Below are 13,982 nucleotides of genomic sequence, written 5' to 3'. Positions count from 1 at the left end.
TCCTTTAATAATAGCATCTGGCCATTTCCTCTTCCACAACCCTATCGGTTTTTATATCCGTGTCTTTCTTCAGTTCACTTTCTGCTCTAAATTAAGAATATTTCACTTAAGGTAATTTTGTGCTTTCACGGAGACGTGTGCAATTATGAGACATTTATGAGGGTTGCTCAGTAGGGACAGCCTGAGACCCTAGTCAGGATCCCAACCAGAGAACTGCTGCAAATGCCTAGCCTGCTTCCTTAGAGACGTCCCCCTTTTACTCGCTCCTGTGCGGTGCGTGGTCGCCGCCCCTGTCTTCGAGTGACCCCGAAATTGGCTTTTCTGGGTCAGTACCTACGGCCGAGTTGCCCTCAACCACCTGAGTCCTAACGAAGTTCTCCACTTCAAGGAAGGGGTAGTGCCTCTCCCTTAACTGTGAACGCGTGCGTGAGACCCGCGGCCACAGGGGCGGAGTCAGCGTGCGGCAGGGGCGGAGTCCACAAGCGCTGGGGGCGGAGTCAGTGGGGGCGCGGTCAGTAGGCGGCGGGGGCGGGGCTCGTGCTAACGGTCGGGGACACCAGGCGGTTCGCCCACCGGGCTGTGGGAAGGCCTAGAGCGTGACCGGCCTCAGGTGGAACCCCGTGGGTCACCTAGCTGGCCCGGAAGTATCCGGTGAGCCGCGACCCAGACTGCCTGTTGCGGCATCCGGCCGGCGGCGCGGGACCGCGCTCCGGTTCTGAGAGCTGGTGCCTGAGCTGAAGGGGAAACTCGCGCGGGGTCGCACGCGCCGACGTCCCCAAGGCTCACCGCGGAGCGCGCGGCCCTCGGTCTGTCAGGTCCCTTCCAGTCAAGACTCACTCATTCGGGTCTCTTCTGCCCTGCGGGGTTGCTTCTAGTCAGGTTCTACCCTGCCTGTCCTCTCCTGTCAGCTCCCTCCCAGCCCGTCCATTTCCTGTCAGGTTTCTCGCTGTCGCGGTCCCAGGTTGTTAGTGTCCCAGGTCACCGTGTCTCTCGAGGTCAGAGCCGTACTGTCAGGTTCCATTGCGGCAGATGGCTCCCATGGAGTTGCTTTCGCTCCACATCCTCACCCTGTCAGCCTCCCCAGGACAAGAATGAATCCCGTAGGCAGGCAGGGGTGGTGGACGCCTTTAACCCCAGGCATGCAAGAGGGGAGGCAAAGGCAGGCAGATCGCAGAGTTGCAAACCAGCGAGTTCCAGGGCCGCCAGAGCAACACAGAGAATCCCTGTTTCGAAAAAAACAAAACAAACAAAACAAAATTCCAGAGACAGGCCTTTTTAGTTATTTATTTATTTATTTAGTTTGTTTGTTGAAACAGGCTCTTCCTATGTAGCTCAGGTTAACCTTGAACTTGTGATTCACCTGCCTCTGCCTCCTGTGTTTGGATTACAAGCCAGCACCACTCCAAGCATCAGAGGAAATGGAGAAAAATGTTCTCTTTCTCCCTTTCGCCTCTCCCTGCTTACCTTTCTCTTCCTTTCTTTCTCCCTTCCTCCTTCCTTTTCACCTTCCCGGAATTGTCTGGTTCTTTCTTTCCTTTCAAATCCTTCCTCCCTCCCTCCCTTCTTGAGACAGGGACTCAGGTAGCCCAGGGTGGCTTCAAAATTCACTGTGTAGCTGAGGTTAGCCTTGAACTCTTGATTCTCCTACCTTCACTTTCCAAATGCTGAGATTGCAGGTTTATGTCACCATATCTAACTGGGAGAGAGGTTTTAAGGAGGAAGGGAGCCTGTCAGGTTCTCAAGGATAGGGACAGGATATATCAGAAGCCTACATGCAGTATGCATGTATATCATATAGGATCCTGGAGGATAGAGTATGTATTATATATATATGTATATACACATATATATATATAATGTTATATATATATATTATATGTTAAAACAGCTATATAAAACGAGTAAAACATATAATACCTATATTCCTACAATTACTTTTCCTGACCTCATGTTCCACTTGTTTCCCCTTACTTCTACCTATAACACCCCCTGGTTACCACATTATATCCAGGATTTTGCCTTTTCCAGAATGACACACAGTTGGAATAATCAGAAACATGTTAAAATACTGAGTGGGTGGGAATGGAAAGATGACTCAAGGGATGAATGCTTATTCCAAAGGGATGCAGATGTGATGAATTTGGATCCTAGCACCCACATAAAAGTGGGGCATGGCTGCACTTCTGGGGGTTGGAGATAAGAGATCACTGGTACTTCCTAGCCTTTAGCCCGTCTGGCTTTAGTTTCAGTGAGAGGCTCTGTTTCAAAGAAATAAGGCAAAGAGAAATAGAACTGGCTTCTTCCTCTGGCCTTTGTGTACATTCATGTACACACATGTGCATGTAAACTATACATACCGCACATGATGATGATGTAAAGATGTCAGGTGCCATGATGGATGTGTAGAGGTCAGAGGACAAGTTTTGGGAGCTGATTCTCTCCTTGCATCATGTGATTTCTGGTGATCAGATTCAGGTTGCCAGTCTTGGTAGCAAGAGCCCTTACTCAGTGAGCCATCTTATTGACCACCCCCTAAATTTTTACGTTTAAAATTTTTATTTATTTATTTTTTTGACAAAAGCAGTGCTAGGTACTACCATAGAAAGTTACTAACACTTTCTTCTGTCTCCAGTGTGGTAGCCAGGAGGTCAGCTTTCTAATGGACAACTCAAGAGTGTTTGGAAGAAAGGAGACTTGTTGCACTAAGAGAAACAAATCCTAGTCTTATAAAACATTGTTACAAAACTTGTGGTTTGTGGTGAGAGGTTGCAAAGATGCCCTGTATAGAAATAACATCATGGAGAACTCTTCCTTAGCATAGATCTGTAGAATAAAACAGAGAACAGAGGAAAGTCATTTCCAAAGTCTGAAAGCTTCCTTTACCTAGAATAGCAAGCTATAAACCACACCTGTTCTTCAACTAGAATTCATATTTATCTAAAAAGTTAGCCGTAACAATATTATCTTCAAAATATAAAATGATTTTTGTTTAGGACTTCATTTAATCCAGTCTACAAACAGTAGCAACTATGTGTGATACCCTGAAGTACCTAGTCCTTTGTGGTTACATTAGAGGAAGAGACAAGGTACAGCTCTGATCTAATGAAGCAGCCTTATAAGGAGGAGGCAGACACAGAGAATGAGTAGCAGGAAAGGCCTCATCTTGGGACTAATATAGAAGAGCCTGTCCTTGGAAGATTGGAAGGTGGTGTGACTGGGGGAAAAAAAAGAAAAAGGCAGCTGCTTTTTGCCTAATCCCACATCTTCTCTGGTCTAGGGGAGTAAGGCACTGGAGGGTGGTTTGAAGAGAGGTGGAGACAGTAAAGGCTCTTCACACTGCAGGCTATAGCAAGTTTAGACTTTGTTCTCAATGCTCTGGAAAGGTTTATAAAGCAAGGAAGTGACATGATCTAAAAGATGGTTTGTCATGTGGAAAAGAGACAGACAGATGGAGAAGATCAGAACAGAAGCCGAGTATTGGGCATAATGGGCTAGAGAGATGGCTCAATGGTTAAGATCACTTGCTGCTCCTCCAGATGACCTAGGTTTGATTCTCAGGGTGTTTCACAACCATCTATAACTCTAGTTCCAGGAGATCTGACACTTCTGGTCTCCTTTGGCACCAGACACACAAGTGTTACACAGACATATGTGTAGCAAAACGCCCATAAACATTTTTTTAAAAGCTGGGCATAGCGTCACATTCCTCAATTCCATTCTAGAGGCTGAGGTTGTTGGGGTTGGGTAGATAGAGTTGGGTGTATAGAGATGGCTAAGTGGATAAAGATGCTTGCTGTGGAGCCTGGTGACTTGAGTTCAATCCCTCAAATCCACGTGGTAGATGGAGAGAACTGATTCCCACCAGTTGTCCTCTGACTTCCACCTTCTAGTAAGGAAATAAATATAATTTTTTTAAAAACCCAAAGTCAGCCGGGCATGGTGGTGTACGCCTTTAATCCCAGCACTTGGGAGGCAGAGGCAGATGGATTTCTGAGTTCGAGGCCAGCCTGGTCTACAGAGTGAGTTCCAGGATAACCAAGACTACACAGGGAAACTTTGTCTCGAAAAACCAAAACCAAAAACAACCCCCCCTAAAAAACAAACAAACAAACAAACAAACAAAAAAACAAACCAAAGTCAGCCTAGGATATATGGCCAGAATTTGGTGTGTATATATTTGGGGGCAAGGGTTGCTATTTCTAAGACTGGCCTTGAACTCCTTGTTCTCTTGCTTCTACTTCTCAAATGTTGATATCAAAGGTGCACACCACAGTGATCCCACAAAGGGATAGAAATGTTAGCAATGAAGTGAAAGGGAATGGAACTTTTTGGTCGCAAAGTCTGAGGTAGTTCTAAGGCATCAGTGTAGCTCCTAGTTTTTAGCCTGGAGGACAGTCATGACACTGAAAAGTGCAAGCAGTCCAGAAAGGCATTAGTGTACTCGTGCACACGCACATGCACAGCATGAACATGCTTGGGCTCACTAGCATGATAAATGCAGCAAAGCTCTTCCTTATTTCTACTCTACCACTCCACTCAGTTCACTCACTTAATCCAAGTAACTACATTTCTCAGAATTTGTTCTAGCCTCAAAATTAGAAAATCATGAGTTCAAGAGCTGACCGACAGTCTCAGATGATGGATAAGTGAATGGCAAGGATTTCAAAAAGTGAAATTGCATAATAAATTAGCACAGACCAGTCAAAAGCATAAGAAATTAAAAAACAAAACAAAACAAAAAACAAAAAGGCGTAAGAAATTTAACACTTTAATTGCTAATAGTTTCTTCTGGGATTGGAAGGCCTAGGATGCAAAAACCTTGGATATTATTGAAAAGAAGTGATGTCATTCCTTGAGAACCTGTGAACATCTAGACACACTGTACACAGTTTCTAATTCTTATTATGTACAAGGTAGATAGTAATCACATTTTAATGATCAGGAAATTAAAGTAATGTCAAAATACATGGCCACAAACTAGTGGTGCTGGGATGCAAAATATTTCTTTTTATTAAGTCTACAAGCTTCCTGAATTCCAAGCTCCCTGCAAGTGTTGGGGTTACTTCCTGGTACTGAATGTAGCCAGGACATGAGGACAGTCATAGCATTAAAGATTCAGAATTGGTTACTGTCCTGTTGCTGTGATTTATTATCATAAAAATGCAACATGAGGAAGAAAGAGATAAACAATACATCATGGTGAAGGAAGCATGGTATGGCAGTAGGAGCAGGAACATTTCTAACATCCACACAGGAAGCAGAAAGAGAGAGAGGATAGGGAGAACAGGGAAAAAGTGGGCGGGCAAGCTATGAATGGATGGATAGAAAGATAGGTAGGTAGATAGACAGACAAGCAAACAGACAGAGACTGAGAGACAGACAGAGAGACTGAGACCGGAAAGACAAAAACTAGGCCTAGTGAGAGCTTTTGAAGCCTGTGGGGGCTATTCTCCTTCAAACAACCACAATAAGGACAGTCACTTAAAAATATTTTATGTGTATTGGTGTTTTGCCTGCTTATATGTTTGTGCATCAGTTGTGTGTCTGGGGCCTGTGGAGGCCAGAATAAGGCAATGGATCCCTGCAGCTGGAGTTCTAGACGGTTGTAAGTTGCCATGTGGGCTTATCATGGTGCTCTGGAAGATCAAGTGCTCTTAACTGCCATCCAGATACTATGGAGTCTGAGGCAGGAGGTTGCCTTAAGCTCAAAAAATCTTGGGCAAGGCCTTTGTTATGTCTGTCAGGCTGTTCTGGAACTCTGTTTCTTGAGCTGCAAAGCAGCTAAAATAAGAATGTGCCAATTTGCCCAGGGTTACCTTTGTCATTCTAAAAGAATGCTTTGCACTTGAACAGGGTTCCCTTATTTCTTTTGAGACAGGTTCTCACTATGTAGCCTTGGCTGTCCTGGAGCTCAATACATAGACCAGGATACCCTCAAAATCATAGAGACTCACCTGCCTCTGCCTCCCAAGTGCTGGGACTGTAGGTATGTACCTGCACAGTCAGCTTTATTTTTTGAGGTGGTCTCATGTCCCACAGCCTGCCCTGGGAGATGTTATATGTCAGATGGAGGGTGGAACTCCTGATCATCCTTTAAGGCTGTGCCACCATGCCCAGCTTTATTTAAAAATTTAAGATCTATTTTTATTTTATGTGTATGGGTGTTTTGTCTACTTGTGTGTTTGTGCATCACCTGTGTACTGTGCCTGTAGAGGCCAGAAGAAGGTATCTGATCCTCTGGAAATTAAATTATAAATGATTGTCACGTGAGTGCTGGAACAAAATTTGGGTCCTCTGGAAGAACAACAAGTGATCTTAATTTCTGGCCTATTATCTTTCCAGTCCCCATGCCTGGGTTTTGTGGTTGCTTTGTTTGTTTTTGAGACAGGTTCTCACTGTCTTTTACAGGTTGGCCTGTACTAGAGCCCAGTGGATCTTGAATTTATGTTAATCATCCTGTCCTAAGTTCCCAAGTGGTGGAGTTAAAGAAATGAGCCACCATACCTAGCTTGGACATGTTTTCTACTGTTTTTAAAAAATTCCAAATGATAATTAAAGTTTATTTTGTGAAGTGAGGTAGTGGCATGGCCTTTATAGCACAGGTGTTGAAGTTACAGGACAACCCACTGTAATTGGCTTTCTCCTTCCATTATATGGGGTCCTGAGGATGAGCGCAGATTATCAGGCTGGAGAGCAAGTCCTCCCCCCGCCCTTTTATCTGACAAACCAGTTGTTCAGTGGTCCTGTTGCTGGCACTCCTCCACTTCCTCCTCTTCCTCCTCTTCCTCCTCCTCCTCCTCTTCTTCCTCCTCCTTCTCCTTTTTCTCTTGCACATGAGTGTGTATGTATGTCTAAGATGTGTGTATTGGAATGGGTGCATATGTGAAGTTCAAAGGCAATTTTTGAGAGTCAGTTTTCTCTTTTCACCTTTTTTGAGGTAGGATTTCTTTTGTTTCTCCCTAGCTAAGTACTCCAGGGCAGCCTGGAACTTCTAGGTGGTTCTCCTGTCTCAGGCTCCCATCTTACCCAGGACTGTTGGGACTGCATATGTGACCCACCACCCGTTACTTTTTTCAATGGGTTCCAGAGATCTAACTCAAGTGTAAAGCTTGTGAGGTGCTTTCTCCAATGAACCATCTCATTAGTGCCTGGGGACCTGTCTTCTACAGGTTAAATCTGAATTAGTTATATTTCACTGTTTCAAAAATTTTCAGGAGATAATATCTAGTGCTTCCTTGGTTAATTTTATGTTTGGGATTTATTTTTTAACTATTTGTTTTCAATATTTAATTTATATATATATAAATTATATTTTTAAGACAGATTTAAAGCATGGCAAAGTTCTTTGCATTGCAGAACTTCACTGCACTTTCCGATCTTCATCCAAATATGGCTAATCTGGTAGGTTTTCACAACTATCTTACTGATATTTAAGTATTTGCTCGTGAAATTTTGTGTGACAACATTATATTATATCACCATTAGTGTTACAGCTTGGGTAGAAAGGTATCCTGGAAGTCAGGAACCAAGGAATATCACAAAGTCACATCACACAACAAACCTCACACAAAATATTTACTGCGAGGGAAAAACCCAAGAGGGTGGCAGCCTTTGCTCAGGAGAGTAGCAGCAGAGAACTGGGCAGAACACAAGGTGTAAATAGGGTTTCTGGGGAGGGCCGGCAGAGCTTTCCAGGGTGGCCTGTATTGGAGAGACTATGAACCGATCCTGCCACAATCTCAGGGATTGGTGAGATTTTATTTTTAGGGCAGTGGCTGGCCACTTTCCTGCCTTGAGGGCCTTTACTGCCAAAGTCTAGAGATGGGGTGGGGTGGGAGCTGCTGTGTCTGGCCATTAGAGCTCCCCAGGTGTGGGGCAACAGGCTATGCAAAGACAGCCAGGTCTCCAGTTGAGCTTAGGTCTTGAACCCTGGAGGGACCTGGTGGGTGGTAATTTTTACCTACATGGGACAAAAGGCATTCAATCATATCTCCTGGACCCCTGGCTCCTGTTGAATTACCACCCCCACAGCCCCCACTGGAAAGGTGCGTGGCTATCAGTCACCCACCTGGTCCCCTGACTGTATTTTAAATGTATTTTAAATGTCACAAATTATTGCAAGGTTGAAAACAGTTGCTAGGAATCTTCATTAGAGTTTCATTGTTTTCTTTTCAGAAAGATACTTTTGTTTCTTCTTTGTTTGTTTTTCTAGGGTACTTTTATTTTTAAGGCATATTTTTAATATTTATTTTTTCTTTGGCCTTCACAGAAGAGAGCGTTAAAACTTTTGAGATGTTAGTATCTCCAAGATTTAAGGTCTAGAACTTTAAAATCTAAGTTTGTTACAGTATATGTTATTGCCCAGCATATTTGGATTAAGAAGCTAAGCAGTTTTATGTTCGAAAGCCCTATGTAAAGGAAAGCTTTGAAGACTATGGCAAGTTAAATTTCATTATACATGTGTTTTGGATGAGTTCTGTAAGGATTGATAGCTCCCTCTACTGATTGAAAATAAAGTAAAAACATGTTAAGTAAATGATTATATTTGTAATAGTAGTTAACTGTCTCATTACTTTGTATTATTCCTTGGAGAACTAAATATTTATGAAGATTGTTAGCTGTTTGTCTGGAATAAATGCATTTAAATATTTCCTAGTCAAAAATGTTTGTTAAAGCTAGTAAAATACAACAAGTCCATGAAATTAAATTTGCCATCTACATCTGTGTTTAATATTGGTCTTCTATTATTCTTTTGTTTTTCAGAAAATAATCGGAATAGTTATTGGGAAAACAGATGTCAAAGGCTTTCCAGACAGAAAAAGCTGAGTTCTATTTAACTCTTTCTTAATTTTTCATTAAGTGTGGCTTATTACTGCAAAAAAATTACATTTAACTGACTAAAATTCTAGTGTGTTTAATATCTGAAGGGCAAAGGCCAGGCCTCCTACATATGTGTGTATGATCACACTCCATTCAAGAGTGTAATATGAAGACACAGTGTTTTCAGTGATATAATATCATAGTCTCCAACTATATTTTAAAGGCTTTAACAAATAGTTAATCAAATTTATCAATTCATTAATTTGTAGTTTCATATCATCAGATACAATAGTGTCTAAGAGTATGAGAGTATGAATTTCCAACTAGATTTACTGGCCTTAGTCACTAAGTGATCTAAAATCTCTCAATCTCTCTCTCTCTCTCTCTCTCTCTCTCTGTTGAGATGGGGTTTTTCTGTATCTGTGTGTCCCTGGCTATCCTGGAACTGCTTTGTAGACCAGGCTGGCCTCAAATTCAGAGATCCTCTGCCTCTCTGCCTCTCTGCCTCTCTGCCTCTCTGCCTCTCTGCCTCTCTGCCTCTCTGCCTCTCTGCCTCTCTGCCTCTCTGCCTCTCTGCCTCTCTGCCTCTCTGCCTCTCTGCCTCTGCCTGAGTGCTGGGGTTAAAGGTATGCATCAACACTCCCTGGCTTCTAAGATCTTTCTTACGTGCACCTATGAAGAGGGAATTCAACTGATATAAGAGTTTGATAATTCATTCTCTCTCTCCCCCTCACCTTTCTTTTTAAAAGAATTCTTTATTTTATGTATATGAGTACACTGTAGCTATCTTCAGACACACCAGAAGAGGGCATCAGATCCCATTACAGATGGTTGTGAGCTACCATGTGGGTGCTGGAACTCAGGACCTCCGGAAGAGCAGTCAGTGCTCTTAAATGCTGAGCCACCTTTCCAGCCCCTTGTATTACTTTTTTTTTAAACCCTTGTATTACTTTTTTCTCTTTTTAAAATATTTTTATTAGGTATTTTCTTCATTTACATTTCAAATGCTATCCCAAAAGTCCCCCATACCCTCCCCATACCCCTTGTATTACTTTTTAAATTAACAAAAGCAACAGAAAAATTTCATTCTGGAAAAAAGTACACTTGCTGACCTCTAGTGGTCCCTTAGTTGCATACAAGTTGTTTTGAAACAACTATTTAGGTATGAATTATGACTTTGGGGAAAGCATTTCTTAATCTTGTTGGGCCTTACCTATGAAATAATTCATACCAAATTAGGTTTTTGTGAGTATAATAATTGAAAAATAGGAAATGTAAGCTAACAGCTGGACTATTCCGGGCTGAATGTCACTTTGTTTTGAATACACAGCTCTGGGAGATAAGGGCCGTAGTGAGATCTAGCTACCGTGGCCCTTTGCTCCACTGTACTTGGAAGTGCATGGAAGCACAGTGCAGTGTAATGTATATTAGGGAATGTGTTAGTTGCTAGTCATCAAAAGTCCACGACTGACTTGCTCTACCCTGTCTGAAAAACAAAGCAAAAATGAAACATGCAAAACCAAAACTAAATAAAACAAAGTAAACATAGGAAATGTCTACCATGTGTTTCAGTAGTCTAAGTATTTTATCATAATAATGATAATAACTGATTATTTTTAAGTAATGATTTGTTCAAAATCATATTCATCTGGAATATAAAAACGTTGGTTTTCCTCAGATATTGGATCAGAAAGATACACTTTCAGTTTCACCATTCGTGACTCACCATGTCACTTTGTGAATGTGTCCTCCTGGGGCAGTGAGGACTACATCCGCTCGATGTCCGAGAGCTTCAGGGTTGCTGAGTGTGGTAAGCGGGCAGGATTCTTTTGTTTGTTTGATTTCTTAAATCCCAGCACTTGGGAGACAGAGGTAGGTAGGTCTCTATGAGCTTGAGGCCAGCCTAGTCCACATAACCAGTTTCAATCCAGCCACTCTTATATAGTAAAACCCTATCTCAAAAACAAACAAACAAACAAACAAAACTGGGGGGGCGGAGAGACAGCAATAGAGATAGAGACAGAGAGACAGACAGAGACCAAATGAGACTTGCTAGGTAACTTCCTTTGAAGTGGTAGCTCTCTTGCCTCGGCCTCCCAAGTGCTGAGATCACAGGCCTGTCCTCTCATGCCTAGCAGCACTTAAAAAGTATTCCTTTTACAGTACTGTTCTTGTGATAAGTTTGTGGCTGAGTGCAGTCATAACAAAGTAACACGCAGTTATTCTGATGCCTATCAAAGAAAGCCAGCATTGACGGAACAGTGCACCACGCCATGCTGCCTTCCACGTTTCCTGGTACAGAAGTGGCACTCTAATTAGATATTTTGCCACCTTTTGTTTATTTCATGTTCCAGCTGGCCTAAGCCCCATCATTGCTATTATAACTCTGTATCTTTCTATAGACATATATTAGGGTTAGTAGTTACTTACACTGTGGCTCTAAGAACAAAGTCTTGTTGGTTTTCACCCATGAAATAAGACCCATTAGTTTTTTTGTGACTGTTAAGGAAAGAGTACTAGTATAAAGTATACAAGTTCACAATAGATGACAATTTCAGCTTAGACAAGGAATAAGAGGCCTGTGTTCCAGTTTTCCCTTATGACAGAAAAAAAGAGGGAAGAGGGGGTAGGGAGTCAGACCACTCATCTCCAATGCTGCAGTGCCAAACACACTGCACATGGCAGGTAACAGTATCCAGTAATGTGTACTCAACCATTGTACCATGTATGCCCCAGGGATGTGAAATGAATAATGTTGCCAAACATGTGACCTATAAAGACAGAAAACCTTGAAAACTTCACCAGCCTAGTACAGTTATAAATATTCTTTGAATGAATGCCAGAACATCCAGTGTACAGAGAAATTTAAGTATTAAAATGTTATAGGTTGATGGCTGTGAGAATAAATAAAGAATTGTTTGTGAAGTTAGATGTGGGGTAAAGGTCAGGTAAACATTGGTTTTTCTGAAGGTTGTGTTGTAACCAAATCAAATGTTGGATGAAAGAAAGTCAATAAAGTAATAGTATAGGTCACATGTTGGGACTTAAAACGCAATGCCCTGCAAATGCTATGTGGTGCTAACTGATGACTACATTCCAGGATCCCTCTTCTCACAGTGACATGAAAAGATGCCTGTGGAGGATGGAACCCCCAGAGTGAAGGTCGTTGTTTTGTATACTTAGCTCTGATTAATCTTCTGGTGATTTTTGTGATGTTACTATACTTTGCCCTCTGTTTTAGTGATAATTGAAAATCCCCTGATCCAAAGAAAGGACACAGAAAGAGAAGAAAAGTTTAGCCCTGCAACTCCTAGGTAAATATCTGTCCACCCAGAGAACAAAAATTTTTGTGCTAGAATGATATTAATAATTTTATATCAAATTAGCAGAAAACTTTCAGAAGTTGCCCTATTTCAATTTGAAAAGAGTTGATGAATTCTTTCTTGGAATCTTTATCTTTAAAAAAAAGAGATTTATTTATTTATTTATTTATTTATTTATTTATTTATTTAATGTATATGAGTACACTGTAGCTGCACAGATGGTTGTGAGCCTTCATGTGGTTGTTGGAAATTTAATTTTTTTTTAGGACCTCTGCTCACTCTGGTCAACTCTGCTCGTTCATTCCCTGCTTGCTCTGGCCCAAAGATTTATTTATTATTATTCATAAGTACACTGTAGCTGTCTCCAGACATACCAAAAAAGGGTATCAGATCTCATTACAGATGGTTTTGAGCCACCATGTGGTTGCTGGGATTTGAACTCAGGGCCTCTGGAAGAGCAGTCAGTGCTCTTACCCGCTGAGCCATCTCACCAGCCCAGAATATTTATCTTTAAGATAATTACATAATTTATAATTTTTATAATCACAAAAAGCTAATTTTCTCTTGGTATCTGTGTAGGGTTAAATCAAAAAGTCTCCCAGGCTACCAAAATCCATGGGTGTTCAAATCCCTTACACACAACTTAAACACAACTTCCTCTATATTTGAAATCATTGTTACACCTAATGTCATATAAGTGCCATGTGAGTAGTTATGCTATATTTGTATTAGTTATAGTGTTTTTTTTAAATTTGATACATGATTGTTTGGGTTTGTGGATGCAGAATTTTCAGATATGGAGTCTGAATGCTTAGGTTTGTAAAAACAAGACTCTAGTTAGAATAAAACTAAGCAATTAGAAGGGCTGGAAAGATGGCTCAGCAATTAAGAGCACTTGCTGCCCTTGCAGAAGACCTGCATCCAGTTCTAGCATTCCTATTAGGCAGATAGGTCCAGGGAAGCTCACACCCTCTTCTGGTCTTTCTGCACACCACAAAAACAAATGGCATAGACTTCCATAGATGAAAACAAATACACACAAAAATAAATATTTTAAAAAATCTCTAAACAAAGATAAACACTGGCAGTATATAATATTGTATCCCGCTCTTAATCCTCTCATATGCCCTTTGTCTTAGGTCAGGTTCCCTGGAGGGAGAACTTGATAGAAAAATTCTTTCCGAGTGGCCTATTGAGGGAGGGCTCTTAGGAGAACCCTGCAAGGATGGGGTTGGGGATCGGCTGCTGCTGGAGCTCAGGAGGAAGCAAGCTCTGGAGTGTGCTCTTCTTGGAGCATAACCTTATGCAGAGGGTCAGAGCTTTTGTATCCTGAATTATCCATTGCCTGTAGTTCATTTCTTATCAGGATGGGGTAGGGAATGAGAGAGGAAGCCTTACTTCCAAGGTGATTCTGTACAGGGGCAATTCTGTGCCAGCTAACTCCATGCTGGTCTATAAATGGCTCTTGACTCTTTGCAGCCACTGAGAATTTTCCTTTTAATGAACACCTGGACTCACTCTGCCCTAAGATACATTCTGCTTTCTAGTCCCTCTGCACAGAACACTCTCCTATCTACCTGAATGTGTGATTCTTCAGGTTGAATGTTAACTCATTTAACCCTTCCAGTCACTCAGCAGGACTTTCTCCCTACTCTTAGTGTTGGAATCCAGATCACATTCTGAGATGAGATGATTTTTTTATGATTCCTGCTCACATATATGAGCTTATGAGATTAAGTGTATTTTGTATCATGTTCTACCCATGCCTAGATTAGAGACAGTCACATAATTGATTGATTTTTAGTAAATATGTATGGGAGGTGGGAGGGACATGTTTGG

The 13,982-nt window shown here is 41.7% G+C and overlaps 1 protein-coding gene across 2 annotated transcripts in view; it reads left to right on the top strand.

Annotated features, from left to right (window-relative positions):
* Window positions 1-566: 566 nt before the first annotated feature.
* The window catches only part of Meiob (meiosis specific with OB-fold), a 28,214-nt gene continuing 14,798 nt past the window's right edge, over window positions 567-13,982 (top strand). For both annotated transcript variants that reach the window (XM_029471679.2, XM_021149016.3), the window contains exons 1-5: window positions 567-806; window positions 7,320-7,401; window positions 8,764-8,821; window positions 10,499-10,630; window positions 12,062-12,134. In XM_029471679.2, the coding sequence (XP_029327539.1) occupies window positions 7,333-7,401; window positions 8,764-8,821; window positions 10,499-10,630; window positions 12,062-12,134 (332 nt within the window). In that variant the 5' untranslated portion in view covers window positions 567-806; window positions 7,320-7,332. The remainder of the gene's footprint in view (window positions 807-7,319; window positions 7,402-8,763; window positions 8,822-10,498; window positions 10,631-12,061; window positions 12,135-13,982) is intronic.

The sequence above is a fragment of the Mus caroli genome, unplaced genomic scaffold (genome assembly GCF_978045245.1).
Source record: "Mus caroli unplaced genomic scaffold, Mus_caroli_1 scaffold_18, whole genome shotgun sequence".
In the NCBI taxonomy this organism is placed as follows: Eukaryota; Metazoa; Chordata; class Mammalia; order Rodentia; family Muridae; genus Mus; species Mus caroli.
The sequence above is the reverse complement of the archived record's forward strand: the minus strand, read 5'-3'. Positions and strand labels throughout refer to the sequence as shown.